Genomic DNA, 18,642 nt, shown 5'->3' with positions numbered 1-18,642 from the left:
GTACCACCCCCATCACCGGCAAGCCCCTCCCTAAGGGGGCTCTCCCCGACAAAGCTTCCTCGCCCCACCCCAACCTCCAACCCCGACCTCAAATGATGGTGGGCAGACCAGATGAAGGCAGCTTCCAGAGGCTGGGAGTGCCAGTGTAGACAGACAGACAGACAGACAGAAACACACACACACACACATACGGCAAGAGGACAAAGTCTACCCCAAAGCATCTGCCAGCTCAGAACCCACCTGTCTGAGGAATGTGTCTGATGATTTAATACTGGCTTCGGTACATGGGATTCCAGATGCTGGAACCCTGAAATACCTTGGAATGTACTAGAACTAAGCAGAAGGCATCCTTTCTTGGCCCAGCCAACGCTGGCTGGGATAGCCATTGGCTGAGGCCTGTCTACCTTGAGAGATGCTCGATTCAGAGATTTCCAGATTCCTGTGCAGCTCAGGAGCTGGATCCCCTTGCCAGTAAATGTCCAAGTGGCAGCTACAGAGGGGCCTGCCCAGGCCTGGGGGGATGCTATGAGGGCAGGTCCCCGGAAGCCTTGTCACGGGCTACTAGGGACTTCAGAGGGGGGGGTATCCCAACACCGGAGACGCTCTGCCCAGATCCCTATCAAACTAGCGAGGCCTTCCCTCTGGGGCTCATCCTGAGGAGCCTCCCAGGGCTGCTGACTGGCACCAAGCGAGAATCCGAATGTTGGCATCACAAGCACAAGCCCTAAATCTGGAGCAGGTGGGCAAGTCCCCAGGATCTGCTTGCCCCCCGAATGAATGGCTCTGATAATGTCTCTGGATTTTTGCAGCAGAAGAAATGACCAAGTAACCGCTTCCCCAACCCCCACCACTCACTCACTCCTCTGTACTGAGAACCAGCTATGGTGGAGCAAAAGGCCAGGGGCTGCTCAGGCTGTCTGCCTCAGTCTCCCTTCATTGCCCCCCAGACAGCCTGCTCCAGGAGTTTCCCCAGTAGGGACAGGTGTCATGTCGGGAGATAAGCAGGCTCCCCCACACAGTCTGGCTGTGATCCCACTGCAGAGCACATCAGACAGGAAAGGCTAAGGGGTGCCATCGTGAGTGCTGAACTGACAGGTCGTGGCTGCCCAGAGCACCTCCTGAAGAAGAATCCTGATTCTGCACCATGCTGCAGTTGATTGGCGATGTCTGCTACGGTCACGGATATACACCGTCCCTGATCTACAGGCTGGGTGACTTTCCCTGAACAGGGCACAATTCCCCAGCCAGGACTTTGGTAGCAGAGGAGGCCCTGGCCAGCAGGATACACACAATCCCCTGACTCCCTAATAGCGTTCTGAGGGCCTTAAAGAGTGCATATGGGCCCAGGGTCCCCCAATCTGCCAGGACAGTGTCTGCTCCCTTTTCTGAGGACATTAACGTTGGTTGTATTAGGAAACACTTGCCTAGGATAGAAACACGTTACAGGGTTAATTTCTCCTCTGTCAAAATGACTAAGGGCTTTCTTTCTCACCTGGGACCCAAAGGACATTCTGGCCTCGGACCCATCCAAAGCTCTGCCCGTGGACGCGCAGACGGGCCTGGGCGCTGTGCTCTGGACCAAAGTTCACAGAAACACTTTTCCTGATGCTCTGCCCCGTGCAGTCTGGGCCACCTCATTTGGACACCTTGGCCTGCAGGGTGCTGGGCAGATAGAGGTACCTCCAGATGGCATAGTAGTGGGTGCCAGCGCCAAAGGCCACAAAGAGATGCCAGATGGCGTGAGCAAAGGGGATCCTGCCGTCACTCTTGAAGAACACCATGCCCAAGCAGTAGAAGACCCCTCCGGTCATCAGCTCCCAGATGCCCTCGGTGTTGGGCTGTCGGCAAGGACAAGGGTGAGGCACAGGTCAGAGGAGCAGCCAGCAAGGCTGGGAGCCCCCCGCCATTCCCGCACCACCCCAAAACGAAAAGAGACATGGATGGCGAGCCAGCCCGGATTCCCAGGTAGGAGGTCTCGACACGTGTTGTCTATTCTCCCCAAATTAATTCTCAAATGTTGCTCATTTCTACCAAAATCTCAAAGACTACTTTCTAGCTTGTCTTTTCTAAAAACACATCTGACCGTGTACCCCAAAGAAGCAAAAGCAGGGACCTGGACAGATCCTGGTACATCCAGGGTCACAATGGCCACAATGTGGGAGCAACGCACATGTCCGTGGATGGATGAATGGATAAACAAAATTGTTGTTCGTGGGATTTCATGCCATGGAACCTTACTCAGTTAAAAAGGAAGGAAATTCTGGCACCTGCTCCAACACGGATGAACCTGGAGGACACGGTGTTGAGTGAAGGGAGCCAGGCACAGAAGGACAAGTACTGCAGGATCCCATGCATACAAGGTCCCCAGAGTCCATCGAATCCATAGAGACAGAAAGTAGGTTACCAGGGGCTGGGGGAGGGGGAGCAGGGAGTTTGCGTTTCACGGGGACAGAGGTTCAGTTTGGGACGATGAGAAAGTTCTGGAGATGGCTGGTGGCGACCCCTGCACGAAAATGTGAACATGCTCCCTGCCACTCAACTATAGATTTAAAAGGTTTAAAAATCGTAAGTTTTGTGTACACTGTATCACAATTTTTTTAAAAGTAATACATGGCCAGGGTGAAGAATTTTAGAGAAACCCAACAAAAAACGTTAAGAAAAAAGGAGTCGTCCTAGCCATCAGAGACAAGCACTTATTAACCCGAGTGGGTTGGTGGTTAAAGGGAATGGCAGAGACTGAGCGCCAAGAACCTGCCACACCATCGCCCCGTCTCCCCGGGTCCTCTTGTACACATGTTACAGGCTACCACTGTTAACAGTATCCTTCCAGAAACGTTCTCCCCCACGTGCAACACGGGATATGCATGCACTTCACAGTAGGTACTATGCACAGGAACTGATCATTCCAGACAAAGGGGCTCACGCCATCCCCACCATGCTGCAACTCCACGTTGGGTTAACTGCTCTGTGGGGGACCAGTCTGCATCCCACAGCGAGAGCCACCTCCAGCTCCTGAATAGCTACATAGTATTTCATCGTCCCTGTGGACACTGATTCCCTCAGTCCTGGAGAGCATCATACTGGAGTATTAATGACACAGTAACAGCTTTAGGAATACCTAGTGCCTCCTCGCACCTGCTCGCACCTCGGAGCCTTCACAACCACCTTATGAGGCAGGCATGACTGCATGTGGCGGTCATGGAGACGTGCCCACGGCACATGCTAAGTGAGGAAAGCACGTTGCAGAGCTGGACGTTTTGTGTGACCTCGTTTTTGTAGAAGAACAAACAAGTCCGTATGTCTGCATATCCACATAGATTTGCATATAAATAAATAAATAAAAAGGACACACAAACTGAATGGTGGTTGCAGCTGGGGCATCGTACTGGGGAGGAGGGCTTGGCTCTTTCACACATCTTCAGACTTATTTTTTGCAGTGACTATGTATTAAAATACACCCTTACTATATATAAGTATCTATGTGTACCTACACATAATTTGATGGATACTGTATAATTTAATATTTAATGTAATTTATAAAATTTTAAATTTTTTAAATAAATTTAAATGAATTTTTAGAAATCTTAAAATTTTTAAAAATATTTATCTAATATGAATTATATAATGTAATATTTAATATACTTCATAAAATTTTTTAAAATCTAAAAATTAAAGTTTAAAAATTTCAAAATATTACAGTGTAATATTTAGCTTAATATAATTCATAAAATTTTTTAAATAAATTTAAATTCTTTAAAATTCAGAAAAATTAAAATTTTTTATTTAATATAAATGATACAATGTAATATTTATTTTAATATTCTTTATAATTTTTAAAATTTTTTAAACGTTTTAAGATTTTTAAACGTTAGAAACATTTACTTACTATAAATTATATAATGTAATATTTAACATACTTCATAAAATTTTTAAACATTTAAAAATAAATTTAAATAAATTTTGAAATTTTTTAAAACTTTAATATTTGTTTAATATAAATTATACAATGTACTATTTAATATTCTTCATAAAATTCTTTAAAATTTTGAAAATAAGTTTAAATAAAATTTTATAACTTTAACACGTTTAAAACATTTAATATAAATTACACAATTTGATATTACACAATTCAATAGATAAATATATATATTCAAATAAAAATGAACTTGCGAGGGGAGAAGACAGTCTGTAAGAATAAACACAAATCATCAGGAAAATGCTGAGCAGAAGAACTGACGGGACCACAGATTAAAACGTAATTAAGCTAGATTACGTAAAATGGTTTGGTGCCAGGATAGACACGGGCCTCTGGACGGAACAGAACTGAAATCCCAGAAGTAGACCCACATATACGTGTGAATTTAACATGTGACCAAAGGAGCACGTTTAAATGGCAAATAATTGACATCACTGGCTAGGGGCTCAGCCCCGAATCACCACGTCCAGGAGAAACCACAGTGGGAAGGTTAAACCACAACAGAAACAGGAGACAATATGGGTAAATATTTATGTGAACTTGGAGAGAAGGAAGGCCTTCCTAACCATACCACTTTTCTGTGTAAAAACTATAAAATTTAAAAGAAACAGAACACCTGCTAGACTTGACTACATATAATTTTACCACCTGCCAATAATCACAGTGTAAGATAATAAACTATGGAGGGTGCCAGGCAGGTGAGTTTACTGTGCCCACTTGACAGATGGGACAACTGAGGGTCGCAGAGGAGATGTGGTCCACGCGTGGCCACCCCAGCTGCTTCTCTTCCTGGGCTCTGCCCCTCACAGGCCCAGGCAGAACAGCCCGAAGATCCTGGTCCCCACAGTCAGTGGTGATGGGGCCCAATCCCGGCTCAGCCACTCAGGGGCTGCACACGAGTGTGGGCCAGCCTGGGTGTCTTGAACGGGACATCACATGCATCTCCAGGGGCAAGGAAGGAAGATCCTGCGGGTAGGCCTCCTGCCCTTCGTAAGGGCTCGGAACCTGTGCGGGGGAGGAACCTTGGCTGCCCCTTTAGGTCTCCTGTGCGGACAAGCCGTTTAGAACGTGCGAACACCAAAGGGTTGGAAGTCCTGAGCCTCAGCTCTGCCTCCACAGCCAGAGATGTTATCATCACAGATTTAATTTAGCGACTGGGTACTTACTATGTCCCAGGCACCACATTCCCTCTCTGTAGGTCTTCCTATTGAATCCTTAAAACACACAGGGAGGCCGACGCAGGGAGGGGATGTGGGGAGGGGCTGACACGGCCATCGAGAGAGAGAGAGAGAGAGAGAGAGTGAGAGAGAGAGAGAGAAAGAGAGAGAGAGAGACTCCCGGCCGGCCGGGTGGGACTTACCATTGAAAGGAGGACCAGGGCAGGGAAGAAGCCCATGATGACATAGCAGAGCAGCTCCACCAGCTTGTACCTGGCAGGAAGACAAGCCATCTGGGCCTCGGGACAGCCTCCCCATGAGGAACGGCATACAGCTCCCCGCTCTGGGTAGGAGGGGACACCCCAACCAAAAGCGTGAGAAGAGTTCCACCCTCTGCCCAGCGCTCCTGGGCTCTGACTTCACCCAGGTACCTGCAGCAGGCACTGGCAGAGCTGGGTGGCCCTGGGCGGGTGTCCTTCCCTCGGGGACTTGGTCTCCATGGGTGGCATGACTGGCCACGGCTGTCCCTGCTGCTGAGTACAGCACGCATGTGGGCCCTTGCCTCGCTTGGGCCGGGGCCGTCATGACTGTGTGATGCCAGCACCTTTTCCCCAGGGGCCCAGGCAGCCGCCCTCCGTCCCATCCGAGCGGCTGCACGGGCTGACACCAATTTGCCCTCCCTGGAGATTCCAGAAGTCAGTTATTCCCCTTTGCTTCTATAGCTCTGTTTCTTTCCTCACTCGGTGGGACGGAAGTGAAGAGAGTCTGGAGCCTCTCCCCTCATCTGACAACCCAGCTTAGGGAGGGTGGGTAACACGTGACCCACAAGGTCTTTTTTTAAAACCTCTTCAGGGGGCGCCTGGGTGGCTCAGAGGTTAAGCGTCTGCCTTCGGCTCAGGTCACGATCCCAGGGTCCTGGGATCGAGCCCCGCATCGGGCTCTCTGCTCGGCCAGGAACCTGCTTCTCCCTCTCCCACGCCCCCTGCTTGTGTTCCCTCTCTCGCTATGTCTCTCTCTGTCAAATAAATAAATAAAATCTTTTAAAAAAAATAAAATAAAATAAATAAAACCTCTTCAGATCGACCTTATGGGCTGTGGCTCTGGTGGCCATCCATGGGCCCGAGCCCTGGGATGCCAGGCAGAGCTGTACCCTCATGCTTTGGGGTCATCCTGGGGTCTCATCTCCCCAAGGGCAGAGAGGAGGCCCAGCCTACCTGAGCCCCGAGCCCCCCCACCCAGCCTTGGCTTACCGCTCATGGAAGAAGAAGACGTAGATGGTGCCCACCGAGGCCATGATCCAGACCAGCCAACGCATGTGGGAGGCCCAGGGGCCCAGCTCCCGAAGGTTCAGCCTGAGAGAAAGCCAAGGGCACAGGCTGAGGGGGGCCCCCTGGGACCCAGCCCCTCCCAGGAAGACTGACCCCAGAGCAGCCCTGTGCCCCACAGCTCTGCAGGTGGGATGTGGGCTCTCGGGGTGGAGAGACAGACGGAGAAACTGACTGGAACAATAAGCAATGATTAGAGGAAAATTAGCAAAACAGACACCGTCCGAGCACAAAGACAAAGGGCATCTCAAATGGGCAGGAGTGTAAAGCCTGTGTGAGGGCAATCGGGCCGAATCTATCAAACCCGAGGTGCGCGTGTCCAGTGACCCCGTCACTCCAGCCCCAGGGGTTAGCCAAGGAAATGCGGTCTCATCCACGCACAGAGGCACAGAAGAGGACATTCATCACAGCACCGGTCCAACAGGACCCACAGGAAAGCACCCAACCATCTACCAGAAGGGAAAGGTGATATAAGGATGATGTCCGTCTGTGCTGGTTATCAATATACTGCCTCTCGGCTCTGAATTCACCCTTCCTGCCTGCTCCAAGCTACCGGAGCTGGGCCGCGTGCCTTCTTCCTTCCCACCAGGCGCGACGTTAAGCTTTGTCAGGGGAGGGCAGTGAAGAGACGCTGCGGGAGGAAAGGCTCCTCTTTCCTGGCACCCGCGGTTCTCCCACCAGGTTCTGAGAGCAGGCTTCTCTCTCTGCCGCTGGGCTGAGGTGGTTTCCCCCGGGCAGGTGCCTGCAGGGCGCGGCTTTCTCCAGCATTTGGCCACAGTGTGATCCCTAGCTGTGGATGCAGGGGACAGTGGCGGCACAGAGGACAAGGCAGGCCTGTGCCTCAGGCCAGACAGCTGCTCCTGCACCCCCTCTTCAGCCCCACACACCGGCACACTGGCGGCCCCCCGTGGGGACCCCTGTCCGGCAAGCTGCCTGACCTCCACCCTGTACCACTATCTGCCCTGAAATGCTCGGGGTTCCTGCAGGGGCCTCTCAGCGGCTGGCTCCAGGAGCGCCCAGCAACCAGCAGCTTGCCCGGCACAGAACAAGGGGTAAAGCTCGGGGCCTCCAGTGGCCAGCCTCCCCCAGCACCCCCAGAGGGCTGATTTCCAGCAAGCCACACCCATGGCCCCCTCCAGCAGCCTCTCTGTCATCCCGCGGGCAAAGGCCAGGCCCTTTCGGACGAGGGGGGAACTCTGCCCTGGATGGAGCGGGGCTGGTCATAACTGTCCCTTATATCTGCCGCTATGGGCTTCCCTAGATTTGTCTTTGACGCTCATTAATCAATTCTCCCCTTCTCCGATCTCCTATGATCAATCCTTTATACCAGCTGTTCCGTGTTCAAATCACTGTATGGTTTCTGTCCCCCAACCGCACCCTGCCGGATACACCATCCTGTGGCATGGGCGTAGCAGCTTGGAAAACAGAACAATCCGGACTTTGGTGCAGACATCTCCCAGACATGTTGCTGTGTGTGGTGGTGGGGGGTGAGGGGAGAGTAACGGTACTGTATTATTTGCACGCGTGAAGAGAGATGTGTACATGCGCAGCACACCGATCGGAGCCCCCCTGTCGAGTGGGTAGTGGGAGTTCCATCTAGAAAGGGACAGTTGAGGATGGCGGTGCTTGAGGGGAGGGATCCTTTCTCACTTTTTTTTTTTTTAAAGATTTTATTTATTTATTTGAGAGAGAGAATGAGATAGAGAGAGCACGAGAGGGAAGAGGGTCAGAGGGAGAAGCAGACTCCCCGCCGAGCAGGGAGCCCGATGCGGGACTCGATCCCGGGACTCCAGGATTATGACCTGAGCCGAAGGCAGTCGCCCAACCAACTGAGCCACCCAGGCGCCCCCCTTTCTCACTTTTTTCCGGAGTGAATTTCTTGAATGAGACCACCTGATATGCAACCTCTGCCCACCCCGTGTCCCCCAAAAAGCAATCGGCTCTGAGTCCAATTGTTATTATAAAGAAGTTAATTTATACTGGAAAGCTTAAAGGTAGAAAAAAATAATCCGACTCATTACCCGGAAGAACCATCAGTGAAGATCATTCTGAAGAGCTCTCCAAACAGACACAAAATAGGCCAATGGGAAGGAGGATGAGTATAAAATGGGGTGTGGGGGGAGGGGCGAGGGGAGGGAGTCTCGAACTACACAGGTCATTTCTTACTAAAATATCACACTGAATTTCAACTTGACTTTAACAGAAGAAAATGAACACATCCCCCCCCCAAAAAAAGTGTGCTGAATTTCAAATATTTCTGCTCCTCTCTTTCTACTATGCCAGAGGCTTTCAAGCATCTTTTACACCCTTTAAGTAAAGACTGTATGCAGGAATCTCACGTGTAAGTCTAATCTATCAAAAACAAACATCAAAAAAAAATGGGGTTTTCTGACTGAGGCAAGGATGGAGGAACCCACGGTCATTCATGCCCCCCCCATCCATGGTCCTCTGGGAACCTCCGGGGCTCTGCAGAAAATGCCATGAAAACCAGAGCCATTCAAAGAAAAATACCCACCAAATGATTCTATACCACCTTGTCCCATGTACCCCTTTCCCGCGCACCCAAGTGCCCAGCTGGGACACTGGTCACCAAGCTCCTCCGTCTCCCTACCTCCGCCCGCACATCCGATCAACCCCCACGTTCGGCCAACTCTTCCTCCTAAAAAGGCTCGCAAACCAGGACGTGTCACCTGCACCCCTCGTTCACAGTTGTGGCTCATTCCCGTGTCAGTACAACACCTGTGCTCCCTGTGGGACCCTAAGTCCCATGAGGAGAGAGTGTCTGTACCTCTCCATCAGTCACAGCTGGGGATAAAGACTAGAAACCCAGCCGATAAATCAAGAGAGGGGACGACAGTCGCGATTGTTTTAGAAATCCACGTCAAAGAGAGTTACTGCAGCTGAGCACAAAACTTGACTTGATTATACTTGGCCGCATCCAAAAGGAAATCTGAGATGACCTGGCCCCTGGCAACTGCAGGTGATGCCTAGGGCCCACCTGGGGCCGACCACAAGTGGCCACGTGGAAGGGGCTCCCTCCCATGGCTCCTGATTTCACTCTCCTGCTCCTGGCCTGCTCCAGTGGCCTCCCCACAACCCACTCACCCAGGACCTGTGCTTATTCTAGAAGCCTCCACACATATGCCTGCCGACTTGGCATCTGATGGCCAGAAGCGTACCAGTTTTGGGAAGAGAAGCGAGTCCCCCTCTCTCCCAAAGCCCAACTGGGCATGGGGCTTGCATCTGCCTGCAACCCCAGGGAGGACCCGGCAGCGGGGCTGGTTTCAGGGGGGAGGCTGGCCCAAGAAACCTGGCACCCCTCACCCCCTCCCACCGTCCATGAGTCAGTCTACTCAGCTGTCTGCAAGTGTCTTTTCGATCTGTCACTCTTCTCCCTTGATTCCCATGGGCACTCCTGGGGTCCAGGCCACCACCGCTGCTCCCCTAGGTCCTGGGCCAGGCTGTCCTCACACCTCCCTGCTCCCATCAGCCCAAACACTAAAACCACATCAATATCCTGCTTTGAAGCCCCATCACCCCTAAAAACAGACCAAACAGCCTCCTATCTATACTCCGTTTGCCCCTACCCTTGTATGAGATGTGGGCACCATGGCAAGCCTGCCACAGGAGCGTGGACACCCGAGCTGTGGTCACGCGGGCCCTGTCCAGCCGGGAGGATGGGTGACTCCCTGGGTTTCTCCAGACGTATGCTGTGTGGAAGAAGCAAGAATCCAAAAGAATGGGGACTCCACTAACACAAAAGAAGAAATCAGGCCTGTCATATCTCAGAGCTGGGGTTACCTTGAGAGAAGGGGGCTGGACATGTTCTGCTTCTTCATCTGGGTGCTGGCCGCTGTGTGTGAAAATTCACAGGGATGCACATTTATGACCGTGCATGCTCTCCAGGTATGGCACACCTCCACGAAACATATTTAAAAAGCAATCGTGGGGTGCCTGGGTGGCTCAGTCGTTAAGCGTCTGCCTTCAGCTCAGGTCATGATCTCGGGGTCCTGGGATCGAGCCCCGCATCGGGCTCCCTGCTCAGCGGGAGGCCTGCTTCTCCCTCTCCCACTCCCCCTGCTTGTGGTCCCTCTCTCGCTGTGTCTCTGTCAAATAAATAAAATTAAAAAAAAAAAAAGAGCAATCACCTTCGCATATACAAATAAAACCCGTTTATTAGCAGATATAATGAAAGAGAAGGCCCCACTTGTGATGGCCAAAAACAGAAATTTCCTGGGCAAAAACAGAAATTTCCTGGGCAAAAACGGAACAAACCTTCCCATGGCCCACTACTCTTCAGAAGCACACGTGTGGGTCCTCAGAGCAGGACCCCTCCTCCAGGCAGCCCTCCAGAGGCCCCCACGCCACAGCAGTGCCTCCTCTGAGCTCCCGTGGCTGCATGCACACAGGCCGGTCTCACCATGCCACCACTGTCCCGTCACAGATGCCCTTCGAGCAGCCAGACCCTCGGGGTCCCAACCCCCAGCACCGCCCGGCCACGCATTCCCCAAACGTGAACTCAACGGCTCTGTGGGCTTTTAGAATGTGGCCTGAAGTTGAGTGTTTCCTTATTCCAGAACTTTCTAGATTACTAAATCAAGTTGGAAAACTCCAGGTCACTTGCTGGGGGGGGGGGGGGGGGTAGGTTAAAACCAATATACTGTGTGGTGATCCGGCAACAGTTAACCAAATTAGAAGGCCCACTCCCTGCCGCCCAGAAATCCAAGTCTCGAATTTACGCCACAAAGATCAGGTTCCACCACATGAAACTACTATTTCTGGAGGTCAGAAAAGGCCACCTCTTAGCAACTTCATATGATTCGAGACAACATATCCACACACGGGTGCTAAATGATACACAAACAAGGAGATTCACTGCGGCCCGGTGTCTCCTAGCCAAGGGACGGAGCGCCCCAACGCCAGAAATGTCCGTAAACGGGACGGCCAGGAAATGTTATGCTGTGATAGAAAAAAGACTGGGGAAATCTTCAATGTACTAAAATACAGAGAGGTGCCCCCAGCGACATTACCAAGAGAACAAAAGCAAATTGCAGTTTGTATAGTACCTTTCCTTTTGTATTAGAAGCAGGAGGAAAAATATGAATACCGATGCATTTACAATATTCTGGGCACACACTTTGGCTTTTTTTGCACAAAATAACTCCGGCAAGAGACACAAGAGTTGTAAGTAGTTGCAGAAGGAGAATGGACAGAGGGCGTCTTTTTACCTACACTCTTTTGTGCCGAGTCAGTCAACAGATTACCCCACCAAATAGAAGAAGACATTCAGGGAGAGGAAGCCAGTCTCCCCCACGCCCCCACCAGGGACTGCGCAGAGGTACTCACCAGGGCGCGTAGGATGCCGCTATGAAGAAGTAGATGACCATGCGGTCGAACATGTGCAGGCAATGCTCCACCATCCTGGGACAGAGAAGGGGTATGGGAAGGGTCAGGGGTAGGGCCCCAGGGCCACATCTCCCCACCCGCAGGTGCGGAGGGGCCTGGGCTCGGGGCTGACGGGCCTTCACCCCAGCCACCACCCTTGGGCTTCAGGCTCCCCATCTGGAAGTTTTCAAACCAGGCTCCCCATCCCCCTGGGGGTTCAATGGGGAACACCCCACAGGTTTCGCTGAGGACCCCCTTCTCCCTGAAAGGTGAAGGTCTGACACCCACACTCTGCATTTTGGCTTTATACACTGGGAGTTTCCAAAGAATTCAAATGATGAAATACTTTGGTGACTAAAAAAAAGTACAAAACCAATGAACCTATGTGCCCCCGCTAAAGAGCCTCTGGGTCCCGGCATTCTGGTTCAGGTCCAGGTCTGGAGCCCAGAAGGCCTGAGTTCAAATGCCAACCTTACCACTTATGGACTGTATAACCTTGAACCAGCTCCTTACCATCTCTCGGCCTCAGCTCTCTGATCTGTCAAGGGGGGAGGGTACCAGCAGCCTATCACAGGGTGACCGTGAGGTTTAAGTGCATTGGTACTTAGCACTGTGCGTATCAGGAAGTGCTCAATAAACATTCGCTGTTTTTGTTGTGACCTCATGTTGAGTAGCAAACGGCCGCCCTCAATATGTTTGCCCAGTGTGGTAGCCGACCTCCAAAATGGTACCCAAAGAGCCCCACTTTCTGGTATTCACACCCATGCATAGCCCCCTCCCACGATGAATAAGGCAAACACATGTAACCAACAGAGGGCTGCAGAAATGATGGTGAGTGATTTCTGAGGCTCGATCATAAACGATATTAGAACAAACCTCTGCCTTGTTCTCTTGGAACACTAACTTTGGGAGAAATGAGCCATGTCTGTGGAGAGGTCCATTTGGGAAGCACGGAGCACCTGGTAAAACATCCAGTACCAACTTGCCAGCTATGTGAGGGAGCCCCCTTGGAAGTGGCCTCTCCAGCCCCAGTCAAGCCTTCAGATGGCGGCGGCCCCGGCCCAGCATCTTGGTTACACCAGAGATCATAAACCAGAACCATACAGTTAATTAAGCTCCTGAATTCCTGATTCTCAGAAGCCTTGAGAGGTAATCAAGGTTTCCCGTTATTTAAAACCTCTGTGACTGGGGCCCCTGGGTGGCTCAGTGGGTTGAGCATCTGCCTTTGGCTCAGGTCATGATCTTGGAGTCCTGGGATTGAGCCCCGCGTCAGGCTCCCTGCTTTGTGGGGAGCCTGCTTCTCCCTCTGCCTCTGCCTCTCCCCCTGGCTTGTTTTCTCTCTGTCTCTCACTCACACTCTCTCTCAAATAAATAAATAAAATCTCCAAAAAAATAAATAAATAAAACCTCTGTGACTGAGGGTGATGTATTACAGAGCAATAGATACTTAATGCAAACTGATTCTGCCCAGCAAACTACAGCCCTCAGTAAAACTGACCAGGGGTTTAACCACATGTCCTCCTAGAAATGAAAGCGACAACAGCAGTTAGCATGTTTACAGCGTGGGCCATAAGCAGAGCACCGGCCTAAGCAACTTACGACTTTTTAACCCCACCTAAAAGACAGGTGCTGTTTTTTTTTCATCCACTATGTGACAGGTGAGGACAGGAAAGGCCAGCACAGGCCCACCGCTGGTTAAGCCGGCGCTAAACCCAATGACTGGTTTCTTAGTAAGAAAAAGGGGGGCAGGATCTGGACAAAGAGACACATGGGAGGAAGGCCGTGTGAAGACACAGGCAGCCTGGAGAAGCAGCTAGAAGCCAAGGAAGACTGGGGCCACCAGGAGCTGGATGAGGCCAGATCCTCCCCTAGAGACTTTGGAGGGAGCATGGCCCCACTGACACCTGGATCTCGGCCTTCTGGCCCCCTAAACTATGAGAGAAAGAACTCTGTTGTTTCCAGCCACCCAGACTGGGGTCATTTGCTATGGCAGCCACAAGAAACTCCTACAGCGGAGTGGAACCAAGACCCACAGAGAGGGTAAGAATGGGAAATAGGAATGGGGGCTACAGCCAAGTCACGGGGCCCCTGGGGGAGGGGCGGGGGGTGCTGAAGCTGGAGACGAGGGGTCCCTGCCACTGCTGCAATGGGGCCAGGGCATCCCGCAATGTACAGGGCCCGGGATCAGCTCTGGCTCAGATATGACCAGCTTGGTGATCTTGAGCAAGACCCATCGCCTTCTGAATTTCAGTGTCATCACGCACAAGCCGGGGGTTCTACATGCTGCAACGGGGACCAGCCCTGAAACCTCACGCTGAGTGAGAGAAGCCAGTCACAAAAGGTGGAAACAACCCAAGGATCCATCCACGAATGAACGGATGCACAACATGTGCATTACAATGGAAGATACTCACTGAATGCCTTAAAAGGGAAGTTCTGAGAGGCGCTACAAACTGGATGGAGCACACTGTGCCAAATGAGAGAAGCCAGTCACAAAAGGACAAATACCGTACGACTGCCTTGCGTGAGGTCCCTAGGAAATAGGATGGTGGGTGTCGGGGGCTGGGGAGGGGATGGGGAGCGAGTGCTCAAGGGGCACGGAGCTTCAGTTCAGGAAGATGAAGAAAGTTCTGGAGATGGATGGTGGTGTTGGCACAACAGTGTGCATGTGCTTAATGCCCCTGAACTGGACGCTTAAGACTGACGAAGAGAGTCAATTTACGTTATGAGTATTTACCACAGTGTTTTTAAAAATTAAAAGCAAAGCAAAAATTTAAAAATCCAAGACTAATGCCTATACCACAGAATTATTGAAAAGATCAGGTGTGACGTCTGTCCAGGGCCTAGACCCGGAGAGGTCATTCTGATGGTTACGATGGTTAGGAGGGTCCCTCGTAACAACACCGGGAGCTGGGGGCTTGCTCTCTGGGCATCTCGGAGGTGAGCAAACGAGGCTCATGTGGGTGAGGTGGTCTGCTAAGGTGGGACTTAATCCTGGCCGGCCAGCCGAGGCAAAGACGGCGTGAAGGTCACCACCCTGGTCACCCTGCCCAACCCCCGCCCCACCCGTGGGCTAGGCAGAGGCACCTGAGGTGGCTCTTCTTCCAGGAGATGGTGTGGAACACGGTGGACACCACGAAGAGCCCACAGAGGCCGAGGCCATAAATCCAAGCAGAGATGGTCTCCCAGTCATCGTCGGACAGGAAGTAGAGGTTGGAGCTGCCGAGGATGCTGGGGATGATCCAGAGCTGGAAGCAGAGCAGGGACAGGTCCTGCTGGGCCAGCCTTCAGCGTGGGGTCCAGGGATGTACTGAGTCCCTGAGCTTCCCCGAGCATGCCACCCACTCTCTTCTCCAGACCCGCACCGTCCAACAGACCCTCCCTCCTTGGTGGAGAGTCCTAGACCTGCCCCATCCAACATGGGAGCCGCTAGGCACCTGTGACTACCGAGCACCTGAATCGTGACAGTGGCAATAAGGTGCTGACGTTTTTTATTTTATGTCATTTTAATTGATTTTAGTTTCAATTTCAGCAGCCCCACGGAGCCAGTGGCTACCCTATCGGGCAGCACGGCTCTGGAGAAGGTCGTGGTAAACACGACGGCTCCCCACCTCAAGGAGCATCACCGGTCACCGCCCCCACAGCCAGCCTCGCGGTCCCCGAGCACGCCACGCCGCCTCACACCTGTGCACACGTACTTAGCACCTTCTGGAGAAAGTAGCCCTCCCCACCAGGTCCACCTGGAAAACCCTTCGCTCTTCACGCCTTGGTTCATCCATCATTTCCCCAGAGAAGTCTAGAACTCTCCAAAGCACAGGGGGCAGGGGGGGGGTTCCTGAAAGTGCGCCCAGTTCTGTGTGTTGGGAACACTTTTTCAGGAGAAAGGGTTTATGGCAGCCCCAGCCAGTAGGACTATTAACGCGAGTCGCCCAGGTCATTTTGGGACCCACGTTTTTAAAGGGAAAAACAAACAGGTAAAATTAATGTTAATACTACATTTTGTTCAGCCCAAGATATCCAAAATACCACGTAATATACATAAACATATTAAGGAGCTATTTTACATCCTGTTTTGCATGCTAAGCCTTCCCAAGTTGGCAGCATATCTCCAACAGATGAGCTGCATTTCAAGGGCGCAAAAGCCACACGGGGCCAGTGGCTACCAAACTGGACAATGCAGGACTCAATCTTCCATTATTCCCAAAGGGGCCTACTGCCCAGAGAAAGATCTCTTAGGCGAGGCTGCGGTGGTGTCAGGAAGGACTCCAGGGCGCTGGAACCTGGGTAGCAGGAAAGGTGGACCAACTTATGAACTAAGGCCTGCCTGGGAGCTTGCTAGAGTCCAGAGGCTGTACCAGGTACCAGGGAGCCAGCAAAGGTTCACAGAGCAAAAGAGAGGCATCCTCAGCACCACAGTCCAATGTTCCCAAATGGCCTTCCCTCCAGATCCCAGTCACTCTTCCAAGGGCCACAGAGGACTTGTCCGTTGGGGCATCACCGTGGAAAAGAGATGCTGACGCTCTCCAAGGGTGAAGAGCCGGCCTTCCCTCCCACCTGAAAGTGTCCCCCTCTCGGCCCCCCAAAAGCCAACTCACAGCATGGGTGGCACAGTTGGCTGCATGCTCGTACTCGGTGGGCTGGTACCTCTTGTGGGCGGGGACTCGGTGGTTCATGAACCTGGAATGAGAGGCATAATTCCTGGAAGCTGGGCCAGGTAGCCGGGAGCAGCTGGGTTCACAGGATTCCCAGAAGACCTGAAGATCGGGTCCCTCCTGGTGGGGGGAAAAAAAAAAAACCCTCCCCTCCCCCTCCCTCCTCCTTCCCCTCCCCCATCCAGAGTCCCACTCCCCTCCTCTCTCCCCGCCCACTCCTCCCTCTCCCCCTTTCTAGTACACTCTTTTTGGACTAGCCAGTATTTTGTGCCTGATCCCCAACGTGGTACTTGTTACCGAACTTTGCTAAATACGGCATTCTCCCCATTTCGTGTTTCTCATTTTCCTTCCGTCTGACATAGAGTACGGCTCCCTGCGGGTACAGCCTGACCCTCTGACCCGTGCACCCACCCGCATAACCACCACGCGGGAGGGGCCTGAGCTCACTTCCTCCCGCCCCCCAGGGGGACCCGCAGCCCCCTCCCAGGGACTCTTCCTTCAAGGAAACCACTTCTGACTCTGTCATCATTGATTAGTTTGGCCTGATCTTGGACTTCCCATCAGTGGGATCACGCAGCACAAACCCTTCTTCGTCCACATTCTTTGGTTCCACGTGACTTTGGGGAGATTCATTCATGTTGTCGGATGCAGGGATTTGCTGTTTTCACTGCCGGGGGGAATTCTATACACAATGTATGCATCCAGTCTCCTGGAGGTGGACAGCCCGGTTTGGGGCCACCAGGGAGAACTCTGTCCAAAAGCATCCGTGCGCACATCTTTGGTGACCATCGCACTATATTTCTGCTGGGCGTAGGTCCACGTGTGGAACCATCAGTGGACTGTATCCGGAGCAATACGCATTCCTGGTGTTCCAGAGTCTTTGGGAAACTCCACGCCTCGTGCCCTCCAGTCTCTCCTTTGATCCGCACTGGAGCCCCGATGGAGTCTCCCCCCACCCAATTTTGCAGAAGGGAAGCTACAGGGTAGAGTGTAGGAAGCATTTAGTGAGCAGTTTCTATATGCTGGTACCACACCAGGACAGATCACAGAGCATTCACTGAGTACCTTCTGTGTGCTGGATCTGTGCCAATAAAGTTCACAGAGCATTTATGGAACGCCTTCTGTACGCTGGATCCGTGTTAAGTGTACTTCACTGAGGATTTGTGAGCACCTCCTCTATGCTGGATCTGTGCCATAGAGTTCATAGAGCATTTGTTAAGCACCTTCTGTATGCTGGTTTTACACTGAGAACTAGGGATGGTGCACTGGGGTGACCTGGCCTTGCCCTCAAGAAGCTCACAATCCAGAAGGCATCGAATCCAAGCAGAAATCCCAATACAATACCATGTGATTAGTGCTCCTCACCCTTCCGGAAAACATTCAGGAGCACCTACTATGTGCTGGCTGGAGTTGAGAGGAGGGACACAGCAGAGCGTGAGGGCTTCCAAGAAGGGACAGGCTCCCCAAGGCACAGGCACACCCTGATGTCCGAGTGCCTGGCAGAGCACCCGGCTCCAGAGCGGGCACCGGCAGACAGGTGTCGAGGGATAAATGAGTTTGCCAGATGAAAAGAGAAGTAGGAGAGGGAAGGGTGCCCCTGGCCCAGGGAGCAGCAGATGAGAGTGTGCGGAGCACACGGCAAGGAGCCCAGTGCGTGCAGGGCAGTGTTATGAGCTGAACTGTGTCTTCCCGAAATTCCTATGCAGATGTCCTAACCAGTACCTCAGAAAGTGACCTCATCTGGGAACAGAGCTGTTGCAGATGTCCTCAGTTAACATGAGTTCCCACCGGAGTAGGGCGAGCCCCCAATCTGCTGTGACTAGGATGCTTATGGGAAAAGGAGAGCCACAGAGCCAAAGCCCACGAGACAATGGAGACGCAGACTCCACAGTGATGTGACCACGAGCCAAGGGACACCTAGGGCTGCTGAAACCGCCAGAGGCTGGGAGACAGGCACAGAAGCTTCTCCTTCAGAGCCTCCAGAAGGAATCAAACCTGCCATCACCTCAGTTTTGGACTTCTGGCTTCCAGAGCTGAGAGACCAAATTTTTGTTACTTTGAGTCACAAAGTGTATGGTCGCTTGTTACTGTAGCCCTGGAAACACTAACACAGGTACGTGCAGTGTTAATTTTGATAGATCCTGCCC

At 52.1% G+C, this 18,642-nt stretch overlaps 1 protein-coding gene across 5 annotated transcripts in view; it reads right to left on the bottom strand.

Moving 5' to 3' along the window:
* The window catches only part of RADIL (Rap associating with DIL domain), an 83,263-nt gene extending 76,783 nt beyond the window's left edge, over positions 1-6,480 (bottom strand). For 4 of the 5 annotated variants that reach the window (XM_035722126.1, XM_035722133.1, XM_035722129.1 and 1 more), the window contains exons 1-2: positions 6,384-6,480; positions 5,337-5,406 (exon numbers count right to left, since the gene is read on the bottom strand). In XM_035722126.1, coding sequence (XP_035578019.1) covers positions 5,337-5,406; positions 6,384-6,390 — 77 coding nt within the window. In that variant the 5' untranslated portion in view covers positions 6,391-6,480. Of the gene's footprint in view, positions 1-5,336; positions 5,477-6,383 lie in introns of all 5 variants that reach the window. The other variant, XM_035722128.1, reaches the window with a different exon arrangement.
* Positions 6,481-18,642: the final 12,162 nt, after the last annotated feature.

The sequence above is a fragment of the Zalophus californianus genome, chromosome 10 (genome assembly GCF_009762305.2).
Source record: "Zalophus californianus isolate mZalCal1 chromosome 10, mZalCal1.pri.v2, whole genome shotgun sequence".
Classification (NCBI taxonomy): Eukaryota; Metazoa; Chordata; class Mammalia; order Carnivora; family Otariidae; genus Zalophus; species Zalophus californianus.
Note: the sequence above shows the minus strand (reverse complement) of the source record. Positions and strands in the feature narration are given on the sequence as shown.